The sequence below is a fragment of the Diabrotica virgifera genome, chromosome 8, assembly GCF_917563875.1.
Source record: "Diabrotica virgifera virgifera chromosome 8, PGI_DIABVI_V3a".
Classification (NCBI taxonomy): Eukaryota; Metazoa; Arthropoda; class Insecta; order Coleoptera; family Chrysomelidae; genus Diabrotica; species Diabrotica virgifera.
The window spans coordinates 101,881,542-101,905,020 of NC_065450.1; the positions used below are offsets into that span (position 1 = coordinate 101,881,542).

General features: G+C 30.9%; 1 protein-coding gene across 1 annotated transcript in view; it reads right to left on the reverse strand.

Moving 5' to 3' along the window:
• Positions 1–2,793: 2,793 nt before the first annotated feature.
• The window catches only part of LOC126890068 (iron-sulfur clusters transporter ABCB7, mitochondrial), a 64,851-nt gene continuing 44,165 nt past the window's right edge, over positions 2,794–23,479 (reverse strand). Inside the window, exons 7-11 of the mRNA XM_050658895.1 lie at positions 22,433–22,590; positions 22,208–22,371; positions 19,744–19,902; positions 19,443–19,689; positions 2,794–3,643 (exon numbers count right to left, since the gene is read on the reverse strand). Coding sequence (XP_050514852.1) covers positions 3,410–3,643; positions 19,443–19,689; positions 19,744–19,902; positions 22,208–22,371; positions 22,433–22,590 — 962 coding nt within the window. The 3' untranslated portion in view covers positions 2,794–3,409. The remainder of the gene's footprint in view (positions 3,644–19,442; positions 19,690–19,743; positions 19,903–22,207; positions 22,372–22,432; positions 22,591–23,479) is intronic.

Sequence of the window (23,479 nt, forward strand, 5' to 3'; positions counted from 1 at the left end):
TTGTTACCTACCCCCTTCCCTTGTGCAGGTATAAAATGCACTGCAAGGGTCAGAATGACAATGAATGGCCGTTTCCGGATTCCCGAAAATTATAGGTAAAAATACTTATGGTATAAACTCAAATCAAAATGGTATATTCATTTCAACTGAAAACGAAACGAGAATTTCTCATTTTTCTTCAATAGAATTAAGTTTTAAACTTTTTACCATACAATTAAAACGGTTAAAAAAAATGAATTAGATAGTTCACTAGTACCTACCAAAATACATAAATTTGATTAATTATTCTTAACGCGAAGTTGATAATCTATAGGCTAACATTATTCTTCTTCCTATAGGTACATACAGTATATTCTTTTTAAGATATTTTAAAAGTATATACAAGTATGTGTTAAGCATATACTTTTGCATATACTTACGCATATACTAAGAATATTCGATTAAGGTATATTCTAAGAATAAACTTTTACGAACATTCCGAGATACTACGTACCCGAATGTGCTCAGTATATTCGGTGCAAGAATATTCTTTGAGGCAAATGCAAAGAACATGAAATGTAGAATGTTTTTTATGGTACATGCTATGCTTGTACTACGCATATACTAAAAAGGATATACTTCGACGAATGTTGGTAGGATATGCTTAGAACATGATGCGAACATCATTGTTATGTGGGAAGTACACACACATTCTTTTTTTTACGTATAGAAGAACACTGTACCTTTCGTTTTCAATTTGCAAAATTAAAATCGGTTAATTAGCGCGGCGTCAGCAATTTTTTTAAATAAACATTAATTTTTGGTGCTAACCGCGTTGTGAAACTACTACAAGTCCACAGCGCAAACGAGCACGTTTGGATTAAACCTCCATTTTTTTTACAAATTTGAATTATAATTTTTGTACTACAATTAGTAATAATAATAACAAATATAGCTGTAATTTCATCCACATTTTTTACATAATTTAATAATACTTTTAAATAATACTTTTTTTAGGAAAACTTTCTTTGTTCATATATTTTAAGTTAGAGAATAAAAGTTTCTTATTTTTAAACAAATTAAAAAAAAACGAATATTAGTACAAATGAGTACCTACAATTTTTTTTTCGTTTATAAAATGAAAATAATGATTAAATTATGTAAAAAATGTGTATGAAATTACAGCTATATTTATTATTATTGCTTATTGTAGTACGAAAAATTATAATTCAAATTTATAAAAAATAACAGAGGTTTAATCCAAACGTGCTCGTTTGCTCTGTGGACTTGAAGTAGTTTCATAATGCGCGTAGTACCAAAATTAATGTTTATATACAAAAATTCCTGATGCCGTGCTAATTAATCGATTTTAATTTTGCAAATTGAAAATGAAGGTACAGTGTTTTTCTATATGTAAAAAAAAATTCCACTTGCTATCTGCTTTATTTTCAGTTCTGCAATATTTTGAATCAAATATTGTTTTTTGCCAAAGTTAGATTGCAATATTTATTTTACAAAATTTATTGAACCGGCGATCGTAATGAAATTAACAGTGTTCTTTTATTACATAAAGTTTTTTTTTTGGTGAAATATGAAGGTCCTAAGCGTAGCACAAGTGGTTGAAAAAAGTAAAATGCAAATAATTGTTTTTTATGGTTTTTTTTCGCATTTATTGCTATTTTGCAACACAGGTGACAATTTTGAAAAACCGTATCTTGTAGCAAATTTAATTACGCAACTTTTATGTCAGTGCAACTTTTCTCGGACATGAATACTTTTAAGGTATTAATTTTTTCTTAATTTTTTGACATTTTGATTATTTAAACAATGTTTCAGACCTTTTTGAGTGGGAGGATAACTCAATTATTATTATAGGAGCAATTTCTGCAAAAAAATTTGAGTCACCTCTCCACATCCATCTCAAAACAAATGCGCCCTGGACTAAAGAGAATAAACTCTCTGAAGTAGCAGATTTAGCAGATAATTTAAAATTTGGCTACATAATTTCTTTAGTAGTTCACTGCAATTTTTCCAAAACTCTAAAACATTCACATTTGATTGAAGCTTCGATCGGTCGTAAGTATATAGATATCCTCTTCACTCTTCACATGATGAATGCTTAAAATAGTCAAACATTATTCTTGAAGATGATGTGGATGTGTAGACAAAGGGTTCGACGATGTTTTCTTGGACTGTTTTGATCATGTCAATCTTTGTATCTCGATTGGGATTCTAAAATATTTTCTATCACAACCTTTAATGATTCCTTAAAGAGAAAAAATAAATCGATTTTGTACTTCAAATATTGAAATAAAAGTAAATGTTGAAAAGTATCACAAGAATATCACTTCTGTGATATTTCTTTACATACGTTAATGATTTCTTCTCACACGTCTTTTAGTGTACTGGGAAGGAGAATACAGGTAAACATAAGTATTACGTTTTTCTGTTAAAATGAAGCAACTCAATTGCAGTCCTCCCTTCTTTGTAGGTATGGAAACCTTTCTTACATTCACTACCGAACCAGCTGTTTCTTGGGTTTCTTTGTAATATCAATTTCTCTTTTAATGCATAGTTTACCAAATTGCCCTTAATTTCCTCTTTGAATTAAATTTCTTTTCTTATTTCGTTTCCGATTTTTTTTTGTTAAGTTCTTTCTGGTCAAGCCTGTCTCCTTCCAACTTTATTATTGTTTGGTTCTCGTTATTATTTTACATTTTGCTAATTTTTTATATTATACTTCTTTAATTTTTATTCGAAAAAATATTTTTAACGAAAAACTAGCAAATGGAAAGAGAAACTACGAAACAAAAATTAAAACGAGTAATAACATGTATTTATTATATATACAACATATTTACAATAAACATATTTTTATGGAAAAAATATATTTTATTTGTTATTAACAGTCATTATATTATTATCGTTGTTAACATTCAAAATATGTTTGGTGCGAAATTTTATACACCCCATAATTTATTATTATTTTCTCTAAAACAACTGCAACACATTTAACACAATTTAAAATCAAATATTAATTGCTAATTGCATAGCCAAGATCAGATTTAATAACGAGTTTCATTTTTCATTTAATAAATTTGGATCACGTTATTCTCAGAGAATTCGTTTTATGAATTTATATGACCTAAATTTGAACTTATATATATTTATCTATTGAAACGGGTGTAATTTCAAAATTTTTATACTATGAAACAAAATGACGTTTGATGTCTTATATATTATGTGCAGTCCGACAGGCACCAACATCAGATACGTGAACCTGCGTAAAAAACGAGACATACGTGACGTTTCCTCCGATTTCACATCACGTGTTTTTATGTCAAACATGTTTTACTTAAATTGTAAGAGTTTGGATTGACAACTCTTAAATTATATATATACCCTACTAAAAGAAAATAAATTTCTTTCGTCATACTGCTGATTTTTTCTTTTCTGGTTCAGTGTGCGATTGATTTTGCGTTTCCCACAATTTCCAATATAGTCCGGAATGACTTTCCAGTAGTGACTTGTGTGTTCCTCTGTCAGCGACTTGACCATTTTCCAGTACTATGATTTCGTCTGCGTCCATGATGGTGCTAAGGCGGTGAGCTATGCAGATACTGGTACGTCCCTTAGTTGCATTTCTCAGTGCCATTAGTATATTCTGAAAATTGGATACATTTGTAATATGCAAAATAATAATAGTACAAGTTTAACGAATACACAAAACAGAAGAAGAAAACATAGAATGGGAAATAACATTGTAGACCATTCCAACATGCTGTCAAGATTATGTCAATATGGCGGCTGGGAGGGAAACATAAATTTATTCTTTCAGTTTTAGATCATTTCAGTTGCATTTATTTGTAATTTTGTTTTGTACAAGGATTAATTTAACATTTTTACTGGAATAATCAATAATATGCTTCATTTATGTTGTGTTTTGAAGTGTGTAATGCGAAATAATCGTGATAAAGTTCAGTTTTATTGGTTACCATCAGTGCTACATTTTACGCAGAAAACCAACTGAACTAAAAAAGTTATGATCTGAGAGACAAAAAAAAAATTGGTTAAATTTAATAATAAAGCTATAAAATTTCCTATAATAATGCTAAATAACTAACTAGGGTACCTACAAACAACATCTGCATTGTCTGACAACAACATTCGAAAATAATCACTTATCTTTATTTATTCACTGTTTAAAACTAAATAAAGTCGTTCAAGTACTTCTACAACTAAAAACTACACAAAATCAACAACAAAATGTTCTCAAAATACAACTGGAAAACTATTAAAGTAGTAAAAAATTTAAGAAACACAATGTCAAAAAATATAAACAAATAAAATACGTTCGTTCGCGGAGCCTGACGCGGACTTTTAGTCATGGCAGCTCCGCTTGTCGTCGACTAGTCCCTGACTTAGTACGTTCTTTAACGGTAAAATATTGCAAAAACTCTAAATTTTAAAGAACCGCTTGGATTGATATGAAATTTGGCATACGCATAGCTAACGTGTCAAAGAAAAAAAGTGATATTGTGCCGATATGTGCTTTTTACCTAGGGGTGTGTTTCACCCCCTCTTCGGGGTCAAAAATCTATGTCCAAAATAGATTTAGAAATGAATAAACTGACTAATTTTAAGCAACTTTTGTTCTATAGAATTTTTTCGCAAAGTCAATACTTTTCGAGTTATTTGCGAGTGATTATGTTCTTTTTTCAACAAAATAGCCACGTTTTTAAACGGTTTTTCGTAAATCACTCAAAAAGTAAGTGTTTTATCTAAAAAAATATTCTTACCAAAAATATAGCCTGAAAAAAAGTGAAAAAAATGGCATATATACTAGGTCTCTATTCCTAGCAGAAGCAGAGTTATAGCTAATGAAAAATAGTTTCATATTCGTCAAATCCCAAATTGAATATTTTAAAGTGAAATAACCAAAAAATAAAGCACTTCCCACATAACAATGATGTTCGCATCATGTTCTAAGCATATACTACCAACATTCGTCGGAGTATATTCTTTTTAGTATATGTGTAGTACAAGCATAGCATCTACCTTAAAAAACATTCTAAATTTCATGTTCTTTGCATATACTTTAAAGTATATTCTCGTACCGAATATACTAAGTATATTCGTGTACGTAGGATCTCGGAATATTCGTAAAAGTTTATTCTTAGAATATACCTTTATCGAATATTCTTAACACATACTTATAAGTACATTCTTAACACATACTTATAAGTAGATACTTTTAAAATATCTTAAAAATAATTTGTATGTATAGGAAGTATAATATTAGCCTTATAGATTATCAACTTCGTTATTTTTTAGAATACATAATTAATAAAATTTATGTATGTAGGTAGTTTTGGACGAATTTCATTTCAAAATTGTTGTAGGGTAAAAAAGTTTAAACATTAATTGTATTAACGTTTACATAGATACTATTAAAAATTCGTTTTCATAATTGAAATGACTTTACCATTTCGAGTTTATCATGAATCATTAGTATTTTTACATCCTTGGAATTTGAATTTAGGTACATTCAATTCAATAGGCCATTTCGCAGAACCAAAACGTGCCAAACTGCACAACCAAAGCAACCAAAGGCTTTGGCGTTGCCAACCGTCGAGTAAGCTTTTTCCGTCAACTTACCTTAAAAATTCCCACTTTTATAAAAAAAAACTTCCCTCCTGTTTACAAAATCTGAGAAGATATGTTGAATTATTTTCAAATATTTTGATTTTTTCTTAATATTTTACAATTTGGACTGGAACAATAATTCCCTTTTGAGATAACTTTTTCCCTTTATCACCTTTTATGTTGAAAATTCCCGCAAAAAGGGAAATTTCTCTCCGTTTGGCAACACTGACCACCGATTTTGTTATTCCACAATACATTCATAACCCCCCTCCCCCCATCATATTCTGACCATTTCTATTCTTACCTGAATGGATCAGGGATAGGAAAAAACCGTAAAATATGAAAAAGAAAACAGGCATTATTTCATTATTTGTATCATCTATGGATCTATGCAGTGTTAAGGATGAAGGCGAATGATGTAGTACTAGGACTAAAGAACATAAATAATCTGTTTATTTTGTTTGCGGTGCTTCAAAATACATATAATCTATTTTGATAACTCAATATTACTTAAATAGGTAAGTACATATAAGTATTATATAAATTTTAGTTACTTATTATGCATAGTTTAGTTTAGCTAAATATTATATAATGATTTATATAAATAACTAAAATTTATAAATATGTACTTACTTTTTAAGTAATATTGTAGAATGTAGGTACTAACTACATTCTCATTTGCAATTAAAATATGTAAATAGATATTTGGTAGAACCAGTAGAACCTAAGATGAGATTAGGTGATGCTGAAAACATACTTCTAAGCAATATAGAATATAGCACTTGATAGCACTTTCTTAGAATATTCTTAAAAATATAATATTCTTCCCATACAAAGATGTGCGGTAGTACGTTCTTAGTATATAAATAGAAGGTGTATAGCACTTCCTTGGAATATTCTAAAAAGTACCTTCTTGGTATAAACTAAAAAGATGTGCAGTAGTATGTTCTAAGTATACACATAGAAGGTTTATAGCACGTCCTTGGAATGTTCTAAAAAGAACATTCTTGGTATATACTGAAAAGAAGTGCGGTAGTACATTCTAAGTATATACATAGAACGTTTAAGTACTGTAATGTAGTATATACTCAGTATCTGCTCTGCACATTCGCAATGGTAATTATGCACATTCTCAGTATATACTTTTTCTGAAAAGTATGTTCTATGAATCTACTAAGAACATGAAATTGTTATGTGGGTTTTGGGAAGAAAGCATTACAACTTTTTTAAAGTGTTCAAAAAAAAGCTTTATTTTTGTTTTATAAAAAAAATTCTATCATCAAAAGTAAACAAATTACGCACAAAATAAAGTTGTTCCCTTTTGTTTTGTTAAAAAAATCGGGAAAATCACCCCCTAATTAGCAACTTAAATGAATTTGATCGTTACCGCTTTACAAGTTACTTTACTTATGTTGTGTTTATATGATCTCTAAGTTTCATCGATTCAAAGTGCATACATATTTTTGAAAAAAATTGGTTTTAAAATAAAATTTTCAAAATTTTAAATTTTGAAAAAATTGTTTTTTATCCAAATAACTTAAAAATTGTAAGAGATACGAAAAATCTCAAACAATAAAAAAAGTCGGCTTTGCTTTTCTGAATATTTTGTATTTTTTTGTTTTTCTGTTAATATTGGTTAAGATTTGGTGTTTCTAAGTTTGCATAAGCTCGTGATTAGTGATTCGTTCAAGCCCTTTTAACTACAGCTCTTTCAAAAATAAGCACTCTGAATCGGTGAAACTTACAGATCATATAAACACAACATAAGTAAAGTAACTTGTGAAGCAGTAACCATTAATTTCATTTAAGTTGCTAATTAGGGGGTGATCTTCCCGATTTTTTTTTGAAAAAACGAAAATCACCTACTTTATTTTAAGCGTAATTTGTTTACTTTTAATACCATGTAGAATTTTTTTTGTAAAACAAAAATAAAGCTTTTTTTACACATTTTAAAAAAGTTGTAATGAGTTTTCCCCAAAACGTGCTTTATTTTTTGATTATTTCACTTTAAAATATTCGATTTGAGATTTGACGAATATGAACCTATTTTTCATTAGCTATAATTTAGCTTCTACCAGGTATAGAGACCTAGTATATACACCATTTTTTTCACTTTTTTACAGGCTATACTTTTGCTAAGAATGTTTTTTAGATAAAACACTTACTCTTTGAGTGATTTGCGAAAAACCGTCTAAAAACGTGGTTATTTTGTTGAAAAATGAACATATTCACTCGCAAATATCTCGAAAAATATTGATTTTGCAAAAAAATTCTATAGATCAAAAGTTGCTTAAAATTAGTCAGTTTATCCATTTCCGGACCTATTTTGGACATAGATTTTTTCACCCCCTCTTGGGGGTGAAACGCACCCCCAGGGCAAAAGCACACGTCGGCACAATATCACTTTTTTTCTTTGACATGTTTGCTATGCGTATGCCAAATTTCATGTAAATCCAAGCGGTTCTTTAAAATTTTGAGCAAAAAGCGTGACATAACTGTCTCTGCGAATACACTTATTCATTTCCTCCCAGCGTTGACATAAACGTCAAAATCCTGAAATGGCCTATTAGACCAGGGGTCACCAATTAGCGGACCGCGGTCCGCATCCGGGCCGTGAGCTAGTTTTGTGCGGACCCTCAATAAATTCAGAATATACCCAGTGTTTGGCAATTTTGAAAATGTTTGGCCATGACATTGTGTACTATGTTTGGCTCAACTTATGTGTTCGAAGCCGCTTTATCAAGAATGAACTTTATTAAAAATCGGTAGAGATCCCACTTAACAGATGAATATCTCAACTCCCTAATGAGACTCAGTTGCACTAAGCTCACTCCAAACTTTTTTTTTTCTCTCTGATAATTTAATTTTATAAAGAGTTTTCCCCCTTATTGTTATACTTACTAATCATTAATTTTGAAATTAAGTAAGCTGTAATATAAAATTGTCATGTGCATTTTTTATATTCATTTCCTCTCTACTATATTATTAAGTAGGAGTACTTTTCAGATGTGCATTTAATTAAAATATTTTCAGATTTAATAAGTTTGCAACAAACACCTTGCATTGAAACTAATGTAGAAAAGATAACATGTTAATTAGCATTTTGTACTATTATTATTTATTTTAATTTCCTCAGTTTCCTTTCTACAAAATTGAAGATGTCTAAAAACTTCATTAGCATTCAAAATATAAATTCCTAATTTTTAAAATATTCAGTAACAATTTACAATACTGCTGTTTTCAAAATATACTGATAATCAATATAACATCAAAACAATACACAATGAATTTATATTTTATTTATTGTACCAGGAAAACTTACAGAAAAGTATACAGTAACCAAAAACAATCAGATATTATTAGTTTTCCTTTTCATATTAGTCCATGTGTGAGGTCACTTTCGTATGAAAAATGTTTCTGACACGATTTCTTTGAGGATTCCTGTTCAAAAACGTGTCGGGTGAAACAATTTTTTAAGCAAATAGGGAACTTGCACATTTTTTTTGTTACATAATAATGTTCAGTTTTGTATAAAAATGAGATTTTCAAAATTTCACGCTTCAAAACCTCATAATAACTTAGAAAGTACAAATTTAAAGTCTTCGGTATTTTAAAGTAGTTCGAACGGCCCGTGATGTCACCTAGTTTTACATTAGTTATTATTATGGTTATATTTCGCTGTGTCTAGGTAAACGCTAACGTGTACGCAAATAAAAAAGTTAGGTACATACACGCGAATTAAACTTCATCAAGCCAGTGACGTCATTATTTAACGTACGCAGTGACTATATATTTTGGTAAATACATGCTATTTTGATATGTTTAATGTTTGTTTGATAGAAAAATATTTGTTAAGGGAAGGGAAGCAGAACTATTCAGATGTTTCAAACTTAATTGTAATAAATCAATGTATACAGTGATGAGCGCACTAATAACCGGCAAAATAACGCAAAAGATGGAAAACATATTAAGTTGTAAGATAAAAAGAGATAACCCTAGTGGAGGTGTTAAATTTAGCGATAGTAACTTATAGAATGCCATTATATTGATTGTTTCCCACCTTTAGACGTATCGGACGAGTTTGAGAACTGCCACTGTCACCGTGACAGTTTTAGTTGACATACTGTTCTGATACGTGTAAAGGTGGGAAACAATCAATATAATGTCAATTTATATTTTACTATCCCTAAAATTAAGACCTCTACTAGTCTTATTTCTTTTTATCTCACAATTTAATATATTTTCCATCTTTTGCGCTATTTTGCCGGCTATTAGCGCGCTCATCACTGTATAATAAAAGTATATATTTAGGTTAGCAAAATAAATATATGTATTTAGTTGACATGACACGTACAAAATATTGCTAAAATAATTTTTATACGTAAGTTAATTATTATAATCAACTATTCTAAATGGGAAATGAGCCACAATTTAACTAAAAAAAGATTTTATTAACGTTTCGACGTCCAAATCGGATGTCATTGTCAAAATACAAAAATTAGTGAGATTAAATAAATTATTAGAAAAAATTTTTTACTAAGCAAGAACATTTTTGTTTAATTTAATAATATTTTGTATTTTGACAACGACGTCCGATTTAGACGTTGAAACGTTAATAACATCATTTTTTTAGATAAATTGTGGCTTAGTTCCCATTTAGAATAGTTGATTACAAAAATGCCACAAGGAAATAGCTTCATAACAAGTTAATTATTATTGTGAAAGCTTTAAGTCTTCCTTTTATTTTAATTTTGGACGGTAATACTAAATATTGTATATATTAAATTGGAACATATTTTACTATATTGTAATACTAAATACTGTATTTCACTTATAACTAAAAAAATATATATTAATTTATAGTCTCTTAACTTTTTCATATACTGTTTTAAAATGTTGTTACACTCATTAAAACAACTAAATAATTGTCCACACTGCATAGTTAATTTAAAAACAAACACTAAACAAATAAAAAATAAGAAATATCTTTACTAATCAATATTTAAATTAAAGTATAAACACAACGCAATTAAACAAATTCCAACACTCTGACACTAACTTTTTTATTTGCGTACACGTTAGCGTGTACCTAGACAGCGTTATATTTAGGTATATTCTTCTTTTCCTTCTTTAGTTTATTGGCCTCCACCTACTTGGGTATTTGGCCAGCTCGTCGAAGGGTAATAAAGGAAAAATATTTATATTCTAATGACATTTATCGTATGTCGTTGTAATAATATATACCAGTTTGTTGAGATTGGAGTATGATACAGTTTTTGAAGGAAAGAAAAGAAGGTTTACTATTGAAAATAAAACCATTTTGTAAAAGGAAAAATTTTCTATGAATAGTTCAAACGAACAAAAACACTTTTAGGGCCAATTTCTCATATCGAGTTCAACTCCAGTTTAACCTGAACTTCTAGTAAACGTCAGTTTAAAGTCAAAATCGTCTTTCTCAATTCCCGTTCAACCGATGGCAGTTTAAACTTGAACGATGCTTGAACGGTGGAATTCGGCCGTTCAAAGATTTCAGAACTCAGTTCAGATGATTTCATGGACTACGCATGCGTTTTATTAACACGAAACGCTGTCATAATATAAATATATCCTATTTTATTATATTAAGCCTAACGATAAACGATAACATTATTTGTGTTTTTATAATGTTTATTTATAATTATTAAAATGACAATTTGACTATAAATACTTAAATTTAACTTTATTCAAAAACAGCATAAAAAAGGTAGTTCAAAATGGCGACAGTTTTTTACCTTTTGCCATCTATTGGCATTTCTCGAAAGCTGTAGAACGAGCACTGACATGAACGCGCAATGAGAAATGCATTCCAAACAGAACCGGAGATCACCCGTGAACCCGGTTCAACTGAACCATAGATTAACGCAGGTATGAGAAATCGACCCTTAACGTCACATAACTGTATTTTTTACTGACGTTTATAATGTCTAATTATTTTGTTTACTTTTTGGTGTAAAATGTAAATGTAAAACCATATGACGTCACGACACGTTTTTTGCTGGCTGGAATAATTTGAATTTTTAATCGTCTTTAGGGGCCAAACGAAAGACAAACAAAACTTTTTTATCATTGATACATGTTTTAAATTATGTTCTGTTGTGATTTATAACATTTTTTTCCAATTTTAAATTTTATGCAAGTTTCCTATTCAAAATTACTTTTTTGCCTCGGAAAATGTATTTTTAGGTTTCTTGGGTAATTATAAACAATAAAGGTATCTTGTAATATTTCTGAAAAGCTGATAGTTTTCGAGTTATAGGCGATTTAAAATCTGAAAAATGCGAAAATATGCATTTGCGATGTTTGAAAACTCATCAAGTTTTAATAAAATGACAGATCTTTTCATTTAAGATGACCCAAAAATGCCAAAAACATATTTTCGCGGGCAAAAAAGGTGATGTTTTGAATTTGTTAAAAAAATATTAAACAATTTATGCCCAAAAATTTCGCCCGGCACCCTTCTGATTTGTTTATAGGGGATATTTTTTAACAAGAATCCACAAAGAAACGGAATCAGAACAGTCAGACACAGGCAGCATAAATCCGGACCCCGGAAGTGTCATAGGTTTTCAAAACGGACCCTCAGGGAAAATAATTGGTGACCCCTGTATTAGACAACAACATACATAATATTAGAAGAACAAAGCGAAGTGAGAGTTTCTAGACAAAAATATGACAGAAACAAATAAAAGCTTATAAACATAATAAAACATTTCAAAACGAATAAAGAACCATGGTTGAAAGCTTTTATGAATGAATCAACAGTACTAATATAGTCCATTCTTTCACGGTTTTTGCTCTAAATTTTAAAGAACCGCTTGGTTCGACATGGAATTTGGCATACGTATAGCTTACATGTCAAAGAAAAAAAGTGATATTGTGCCGATGTGTGCTGTTGCCCTGGGGGTGACTTTCACCCCCTCTTGGGGGTGAAAAAATATATGTCCAAATAAGTCCGGAAATGGGTAAACTGACTAATTTTAAGTAATTTTTGTTCTATAGAGCTTTTTCGCCAAGTCAACACTTCGAGTTATTTGCGAGTGAATATGTTCATTTTTCAACAAAATAACCACATTTTTGGACGGTTTTTCGCAAATAACTCAAAAAGTTAGTATTTTGTTGAAAAAAATGTTCTTAGCAAAAATATAGCACATAGAAAAGTAAAAAAAAAAATGGTGTGCGCGTTAGGTCTCTGGATCTCGTAGAACCAGAGTTATAGCCAATGAAAAATATATTCATATTCACCAAATTTCAAATAGAATATTTCGACGTGAAATATCCAAAAAATTAAGCACTTTTTGGGGAAAACCCAATATAACTTTTTTAAAGTGTTTAAAAAAAGATTTATTTCTGTTTTTACAAAAAGTTTCTAGCATTAAATTTAAGCAAGTTACGCTCAAAATAAAGTTGGTTCCTTTTGTTTTTGCAAAAAAAAATCGGGAAGACCACCCCCTAATTAGCAACTTAAATGAAATTAATCGTTACCGCTCCACAAATTATTTTACTTATGTTGTGTTTATATGATCTGTAAGTTTAATCGAGTCAAAGTGCTTATTTTTGAAAAAAATTGGTTTCAAAGTAAAATTTTTAAAAATTTAAATTTTGAAAAATATGCTTTTTTCAAAATAACTTAAAAATTGTTAGAGATACCAAAAATCTCTAAAAACAAAAAAAGTCAGATTTGCTTTTCTGAATATCATGTATTTTTTGTTTTTCTGTTAGACAAAAATTGATTAAGATTTGGTGTTTCTAAATTTGCATACATTCGTGATCAGTGACTCGTTCAACCCCTTTTAACTACAGCCCTTTCAAGAATAAGGACTTTGAACCGATGAAACTTACAGATCATATAAACAATATATACACGAGTCAAGAAACTTGTGAAGTCGTAACGATTAAGTTCATTTAAGATACTAATTAGGGGGTGATTTTCTCGATTTTTTTACCAAAACCAAAAGGGACTAACTTTATTTTGAGCGTAACTTGTTTAATTTTGATGTTAGAAATTTTTTTATAAAACAAAAATGAAGCTTTTTTTAAACACTTTAAATAGGTTGCAATGAATTTTCCCCGAAATGTGCTTAATTTTTGGTTATTTCACGTTAAAGTATTCCATTTTTAATTTGACGAATATGAACCTATTTTTTATTAGCTATAACTCTGCTTTTACTAGGTGTAGAGACGTGATATATACGCCATTTTTTTAAATTTTTTACAGGCTATATTTTTGCTAAGAATGTTTTTTCGACAAAATACTTACTATGTGAGTTATTTACGAAAAACCGTCTAGAAGTGTGGTCATTTTGTTGAAAAAATGAACATATTCACTGACAAATAACTCGAAAAGTATTGACTTAGTGAAAAAACTCTATAGAAGAAAAGTTACTTAAAATTAGCCAGTTTATCCATTTCCTGACTTTCTTTGGACGAATATTTTTTCACCCCCAACAGGGGGTGAAAACCACCCCCAGGACAAAAGCACATATCGGCACAATATCACTTTTTTTCTTTGACTTGTTAGCTATGTGTATGCCAAATTTCATGTCAATACAAGCGGTTCTTTAAAACTTAGAGGTTTTGCAATATTTTACCGTTAAAGAACGGACTAATAAGCCGGTTATGACTTTCAGTCTTACATTGACAACTGTTTGCAGAGTTTCCACGTGTAGGTTGTGTTTAGTAATTGACATTAGAAATAATATAGTAGAATCTCCCCGTGGGTTAGTTGAAGTAATCTATTGTTAGTTATTAGTACTTTATCAATGCGTTTATAATCAGAAACGTGCAAAAATTATCCAGAGAATTTAAAAAATATCGTACATATTGGAGACCGTTCAGTTCCTAATTGTAAAAAAGAGTGTGGCACTTGCGGAGTGCCGATAGAAATGAATACTTCTTATAAATTCGATCCAATTTGATTTCTTTTATTTTATTTAATTTTATATTTTTTCTATAATATTTAATTATATTTTATTTTCTATAATTTTATTTAATTTTATTCAATTTCATTTAGTTTTATTAACTTAATTTAAACTTTATTTTATATAGTAGATATTATCTAATTTTATTTAATTTTACTAATTTCATTTACAAAATCCACAAGGAAAACAAAAAATGTTTTTCCTGTAGTTGGCTGTATACCATCAATCACAAAAATTGGAAAAAATCCTTTGTAAAAGGTATATATTTTTTTAAATCCTTTTAAGAGCTACATCACAGAACGTTGTCGATTTTATTAAAAATCATCATCAGTGTTTAAACAGGTTGGATGTCAGCTGAGCCACCAAAGAAATATTAGGGTAAAACCCTTTAAATGTTATATAGTTGCATTAAAGGTGCACACTGGATTAAAACTCCGTAGGATGGATACAGATAAAAAATAATATTGTCCTTAGGTAAGGCATGGAGCTTCCCAACTCGTGGGATGTAAATTGTTGTAATATAACCAACTCAATTTACATCCCACGAGTTGAGAAGGTCCATACCTTACCTAAGGGCATTATTCTTTTTTATCTGTATCCATGCTATGGAGTTTTAATCCAGTACGCACCTTTAATGCAACTATATAAGATTTAAAGGGTTTTTACCCTAATATTTCTTTGGTGGCTCAGCTGGCATCCAACCTGTTTAAACACTGTTGATGATTTTTAATAAAATCGAAACCGTTCTGTGATGTAGCCCTTAAAGGGATTTTAACCTTTTACAAAGGATTTTTTTCCAATTTTTGTAATTTTATTTAGTTTTATTCACTTTTATTTAATTTTAATTTAATTCAATTTAATTTAGTTAACACCTATAATAGGTGTCAACCCCGAAGCAAGTCATGAAAAGAAAATTCGGAATCTATATTTAATTTTAAAATCATGTGCAGCACTATATTTTTTGATAAAATTAAACAAATCACCCCTATAGGGCTGAAACCACTCCAAACCCAGTAAATAATTTAAAACTTGGGATCTACACTAGAAATCATCCTAAAACCAGTCAAACCATAAAAAATTCGGGATCTGTACTTAGTTTATAGTCTAAGAGCTAGTGAACCCTCCGACTAACGGTCGTCCTGTAAGGCTAGAAATTTGTCTAGTGATAATTCATAGCACACCAAGACTAAAAACCATGACCTGGCAGGCATCAACCGTGCACATGTATCTACCAGGTGAATCGAAAAGTGCAAATTTAGGGGGTAAAATAAACTTTCTCGTGTAAAGTTTAAATTTAAGTATGTGTTTGAGTAAGTCATTTAGAAAAAAAATGTGTACAATGACAGGCGATTCTGAAGAGCATAAGACCTTGCCAGGAGAGGGGAAAGATTATGGGTTTTTCCTAAAATTATTTTTGTTGCATCGAACAAAGTTTTTTTAGGTTTTTTGAATCATTCCAAACAGAAAAGGTCTTTGGTGATTTTTCTATGAAGTTAATAGTTTTTGTTATATAAGCGATTAAAAATTTTGAAAATTGCGAATATTTTTAACCCTAAATCGGAACTTTAACTAAAAATTTCAATGTTGCCAAGGTAGGTAGATATTCTTTAAACATTGATTGATGAAATCCCGAAGAGTTTTTTGCAATACAATATCGAAAACCCCTTTGTTTTTTAATTGCTAATCAAGCGGGCGCGACACTGTAGTATAAGTGAGGACGTTTGAGTTTGCATAAATTCATTATCTCAAGAAAGGGCAAATTTAAAGAGAAATCCTCAGATAGGTCGATTTTTATTCTTAAATTATGACTTTTTGGCATATATATAATACTAGTGACGTCATCCGTCTGGGCGTGATGACGTAATCGATGATTTTTTTTAAATAAAAGTAGGGGTTGTGTGATAGCTCATTTGAAAGGTTATTTAATTTTCTATTCAGTAATATAGACATTAACGTATAGACATTTTTTTATTAAATTAATTTAGACAAAAAGAAGAAAAAATTGTTTGTACACACTGTATAAATAATTATGTAAAGATTTATATTACTGAATAGAGAATTAAATAATCTTTCAAATGGGCAATCATACAACCTTTACTCTCATTTAAAAAAATCACCGATTACGTCATCACGCCCAGATGGATGACGTCACTAATATTATATATATGCCAAAAACTCCTAATTTAAAAATAAAAATCGACCTGTCTGAGGATTTCTCTTCAAATTTGCCCGTTCTCGAGATAATGAATTTATGCAAACTCAAACGTCCTTATTTATACTACAGTGTCGCGCCCGCTTGATTAGCAATTAAAAAATAAAGGGGTTTTCGATATTGTATTGCAAAAAACTCTTCGGGATTTCATCAATCAATGTTTAAAGAATATCTACCTACCTTGGCAACATTGAAATTTTTAGTTAAATGTCCGATTTAGGGTTAAAAATGGCCGATTTCGCAATTTTCAAAATTTTTAATCGCTTATATAACAAAAACTATTAACCTAAGAAAAAAGTCACTAAAGACCTTTTCTGTTTGGAATGATTCAAAAAACCTAAAAAAAACTTTGTTCGATGCAAAAAAGATAATTTTCGGAAAAAACCCCTAATCTTTCCCCTCGCCTGGCAAGGTCTTATGCTCTTCAGAATCGCCTGTCATTGTACACATTTCTTCTAAATGACTTACTCAAAAACATACTTAAATTTAAACTTTACAGGAGAAAGTTTATTTTAGCCCCTAAATTTGCACTTTTCGATTCACCTGGTAGATACACGTGCACGGCTGATGCCTGCCAGGTCATGGTTTTTAGCCTTGGTGTGCTATGAATTATCACTAGACAAATTTCTAGCCTTACAGGACGACCGTTAGTCAGAGGGTTCACTAGCTCTTAGACTATTACTACGAAATTTAAAATAAGTGTATAGATATGTGAAAATCTCACTGCGAGTCAGAGAGCCACTCACAAAATTTAGAAAATTTTATATTTTTTATATATTTCTTCATATTTATTTAATTTGTTTTATGATAATTAAATTAAATGCATTATTGCATGTACTGCGCTATATCAAACAAAATAAATAACAGACTAAGTTTGAATAACAGTCTTAACAGAATAAATAACAGAATTAAATAACAAAGTTAGTCTGTTTCTTAGCAGATGTCGCTACGGCATCCCAGCCATTTCGTTCGTTGCAATCAGAGACTGCACGCGTCGGAGTATCCTGGTTCAGTCAGAGAGAAGAGCATACGTGTCTACTGATGAGGGACAAAAAAGTCCCGAAACCGGTATAGACGCTTACTGCACTCTCTGATTGAACTAGAATATAATGCAGCTGCGATTTCGGTTTGCAACGAAATTAAAAATGTTTATACATTTTTAAGAATACTTGAATAAATTCGCAAAACCTATTAAATTATAAAATTCTCAGGACGAATCCACGAAGCTTCGCGAAATTGATTGTTTGAGAACTGTGTGAACTATTGTAGTATTCTAAAGGATTTCTGAGATATCTTACTGTTACATTGTTCCTTATCCTCAACAGTGAATTGTATTGCTTAATAATGATGAAAAAATATCAAAAGTCTGTTCAGATTGTTACATTGCTGGAAAACGGAACCAGCCAAAGGGATGTCGAAGAGAATTGAATATTAGTCGTATAATTGTGTAGACAACTTACCAACAATCTTTTAAGCCGAGTCTCATCAACGACGAGCCGGCACGGGTGCAAAAAGGAAGATAACAGTCATCAAAGATCACGATCTCATTATTGCTGCATTGCAAAACCGGATGCAAACTGTTAAAATATTATAAAAGTCAAATTCGGCAAGTCCAAGGGCCAGTAGTCAGCATTTCTACTGTTCGACAAAGGTTAACAGAACAGGGTTTGATAACTTGCAATACAGCAATGGGGCCATTACGTACTGCTGCTCACAACAGACGCAGACTTGCATTTGCACGTGAACACGTCAATTGGCAATAGAGGGTTGGGAAAAAGTATTGGCTACGGATGAGTGTAGAATATCAATTTATGGTAAAGTTGGTCGAAATAAGGCCCACAAAAGGGATTTAGAACGTTCTGCTGCCTGCACTCTGTCACACTGGGTTGCTTTTGATGGTGGCTTAGTAATGTTTTGGGCAGGGATTTTCTTGAGGCACACACGCATCTCGTCTTGATTGGGAGGGGCACATTAACTCCTCACCGATATAAAACGGAGATCCTATAACATCAAATGATGCCATATGCTGGGTTTATTGGTAATGGTTTTCTGCTAATGCAATATAATGCGAGATCACACACAGCAAGGATTGTTACACAGTATCTTGAAGATGTTGGTATTTTAAAAACGGACTGGCCTACTCAAAGTCCAGACCTTAATCAATTTCCAGAATCGTAGTGGCAACATACACATTATTGAAACCAGTGATACTTCTCTTTTCTTGAATCTATAATTTAATTATTGGTATAACTGTAAGGGTACATCAAAATTTTCAATACATTTATTATTTTCTCAAATGTCTCCTTGTTTTCCATTTGGTACTAATAATAATGTCGGATTATGTGCTACAAAAGTAACTGACTGAATTCACAATAAATTTAATTTGATATAAATAAGAAAAAAATAAAATCACAAATTTTTTAAATTTTGTGTGTGGCCCGTTTCCTCTGAGCGCAGTTTATATTACGGTATACCGTAAGGTTACTACACGCGTTGGAATGACGCCAAACACGGTTTTAGTCTCGTCCAAAACTCCATACCGTCATACCAAGCGATAAGAAGTATTCACTTCAAAAATTGAATACCTGAAAATTTTAATAAACATGGAAAAATCAGAAAATTGTTAAAAACTCACTTAGAATACTTACATGCTCAGTTATGGAGTCTAAAGAACTAGTGGCTTCGTCAAACACCAGAATAGGGGAGTTTTTCAAAATTGCTCTTGCTATAGCTACTCTCTGCTTCTCGCCGCCACTTAACTTCAATCCTCTTTCACCTACTTGCGTGTTGTATCCTTGGGGCCAGGTCACAATGGAACTGTGAATTTCTGCGAGTTTTGCAGCGTTCATTATTTCTTCTTCTGTAGCTTGAAGATCACCGTAATGGAGGTTATGCCTAAAATAAATATATTACAGTAACGGAAGAAACGAGGTTATAAATTATTGGTACCTAATTGTATCATGGAATAAAACGCTATCTTGAGGCACAATGGCGATTGCACGGCGCAAACTGTCCAGGTCTACATCTCTTATATCTTGATTTCCTATGAGGATTCGCCCTTTCGATGGTTCATAAAATCTATACAGCAGTCTAACAAGAGTCGATTTTCTAAAATAAATAATTGTAATTTATTTTATTTAATCAATTAAGCCCATTCGTACCTTTCGGTGTTGGGCTGTTTACAACTAGTTCAATATCTACATTTCAATATATTTTAATAATTATACAATACTTATTTTAACAATACAATTTTAATGAATATAAATTACTTATTTAACCCATCTTTCTGTCCATATGTTTTAATCTTGTGGTGCTTCTTTGATACATCTTTTCCATGCTGTTCTATTTTGAGCTAATTGTTTGCCATACTCCATTGCAGTCCTCTCTTCTCTGCTTCTTGTCTAACTTGTTCTTCCCATCTCATTCTTGGGTCTTGTACTCTGACTTCATATACTTGTTTCGTTATTCTTGTGTCGTTTAGTCTATGGATGTGTCCCAACCATCCTAACTGTCGTTCCCCTATAATTGTCTCTATGGGTTTTATCTTTAGAGCTTGAGTTATTGTGTCGTTTCTTATTTTGTCTCTTCGTGTGACCCCTTCTATTTTTCTCAAGAATCTCATCTCTGTGGCTTTGATTTTTCTTTTGTTGTTCTTTGTTAGCGTCCACTACTCACTCCCATAGATGATTGATGGTCGAACCACTTTTTGGTACACTTGTGTTTTGACTTCTTTGGGTACCTCTTTCTTTCCAAAGAACGTATTTCTTAATGTATTATAAATTGTCCCTGCTTTTCCAATTTTATTGTTTATTTCTTTGTCTATTTTACCATCTTCTTCAATAATTGTACCTAAGTAGTTGTAGCTGTTTACTTGTTCCAACACTTGTCCTTCTACCTTAATTTTTATCACTTTTTTTGTAGTTGCCATAACCATTGTTTTACTTTTATCGGTGTTTATTTCCATGTTCATTTTTCTTGGTTCTTTTATATAAGTGTTTATTATTTGTTGCAGTTTCTCTTCCGTGTCAGCTAACAATACCATATCACCTGCAAATAGTAATTCTTGTATTTGTACATTGTTCATTTTCCATTTTCCCAATATCATATCTTTAGATTTCTCCTTGCATTGCTTTATTGCGGCATCTAGTACCATTGAGAAAAGTAATGGACTTAGTACGCAGCCTTGTTTTAGTCCTATCCTTGCCTGGAATTTATCAGATTCTTGATTGTGCGTGTAATTCTTGATTATTTTTATTTTATTATTTTTATACAAGACTTTAATTATTTCTGTCATGTCCTTTTCTATTCCATTTTTCTTTAAACATTTCCATATATCTTCCCTTCTTATTCTATCAAAAGCTTTTTTCAGATCAATAAAGCATATATGTATCTCTTTGCCTTTCATCAATAGTTTTTCTCCTATTTGTCTCAATATGAAAATCAGATCTTGGGTACTCCTTCCTTTTCTGAAGCCATGCTGGGATTCTTCTAATTTTATTTCTAGTTTTTCCCTTAGCCTTTTTTCAATTATTCTATTGAATATTTTGACAGGAACGCTTGTCAATGTAATACCCCTATAATTAATTGTAAGTATCGTAAACAAGTAATTTTATATATAAAGGCTGTATGACACTATGCATTTTCTTGTATCGTTTCTAATATGTCAAAAAATGCATAGTGTCATACACAGATACAAGAAACGATATCAGAAACGATACAATAATTTATGTCAGACACAGATTCTTGTACAAGAACTGCGCCAATTTCTGCGCAAAGAGCAAAAACGTAAAACCTGCTGGTAAAACTAGTAAAACATCTAAATGTCATAATGGCGGCTGAAAATGGGATCATATGTCGTGATGAATTTATTTGTGTTTTTGTAGGGATTATTTATGAATCATTTATTGATACTTAATATATGGACTACTGTTCTACTAATAACCATATATTTAGCTCCTAGTAAAGTTCAAACTATAACTTTGGATTTCATGTTGCATATTTTTTTAATAGAGGAAAATACCTACAATAGTTTATAATTTGGATCAAACTGAACATAATTCTAATGCAAATATTTTAGCACAAATATCAAAACAAAATAAAAACACAAATAATAATCAACCGCAAACAGTCAACGTAAAAATTCTGGTTAACATTAAAATGTTAAATTTATAAGTTTTTAAAAGTTTATAAATTTTATAAAATCCTTAAAATCAGCTGTACACGCAGTACTACTATACCCATGTAACGTGACACAGGGTGACAAACAAAATTTCGACCAATAACGTGCCAAATTACATACAATTTTCGATACAAGAACTTGCATACTGTCATACAATAACTTTCTAATATCAGAAACGATATTAGAAATGATACAAGAAAATGCATAGTGTCATACAGCCTCAATAATACTTACCCTGATCCGGATCCACCTACAATAGCTACTTTCTTGCCAGGTTCTATTGTTAAATTTAAATCTTTGAAAATTGTTTTTCCGGGTCCATACTCAAAAGACACGTTTTCGAATTTTATCGGTGAAGATTTTGAATCGACATGAAGGTATGGGGCTTCAGGTTTACTCTAAAATTATGTAAAAGGTTTTAGTATTGGATTCTCAAGAATAAAAGAAAGAAATATCTACCTTTACGGCACTATCCATTGTCATCAGAGTGAACATAGTTTGCATATCTATTAGTGCCTGTCTCACTTCTCTATATACACTTCCCAGAAATCCTAAAGGAATTGATAATTGAAACAGCAGTCCATTTACCATCACTAAATCTCCAACTGTCATGTTCCCTTAAAAAATATTAGATCATTAAAGATTTACCCCTGGAGGTCATTTCAATCATATCAAGCGATAATTCAGAGGAAAATACAAGGACGAAGAAGCCGAGCTGGAAGATGTTAAACAATCTGAGAGCGTGGTTCAACTGTAGTTCTACAGAACTGTTCAGAGCAGTGGCTCGATGATTCGAATCGCTATGATGGTTGCCAACCTTCTGAGAGGGAAGTGAATGTAAAAAAGAAGTTGCACTATAGACGTTTTCCTCTAATTCTGATTATTTCTACTAGGAGCGCTAGTAACTAACGGGGAAAGACTGCACCACTTGGTTATAGTGATAGGTTATATAAGTTATAGTTATATAAGCACCACTTACGCTGATGACATAGTTACATAGTTTTGATAGGAGATGACCTAGGTGAAATCAACACTATGTTGGAAGAACTGGAAAGAGCCTGCAGACAAATCGGTTTAAAAATATATATATAGTCCATCTAATTTACTTACCGTTGCACGTCACCCGCGTCATAGCCCGTGGACGTGACATGATACCAACACGAAATATTTAGGCGGTAGGTGTGTTCTGTTTTAGAATCACTTTGCCGAGTACACTGGCATTACAGCCACTAGACACATTTTATTATATACGCGTAGAAATAATATTTGAAGATTTCTATTAATGTTAACTTAAAGAAATACACAATAATATGTTTCATTTAATTTGTATAAATGGATTATAAAGCGTTTTTATGAAGCACATTTGTTCGGAATACACTGTAACTATAATCGAACGAAGGTGATATTTTGCCATAAATTGGTAACATTTATTTCACAGTTGCGGTGATGACACTTCATATTTGTTTATATTATTTACTATAAGTATTTGTTTCATTATTACTGTTT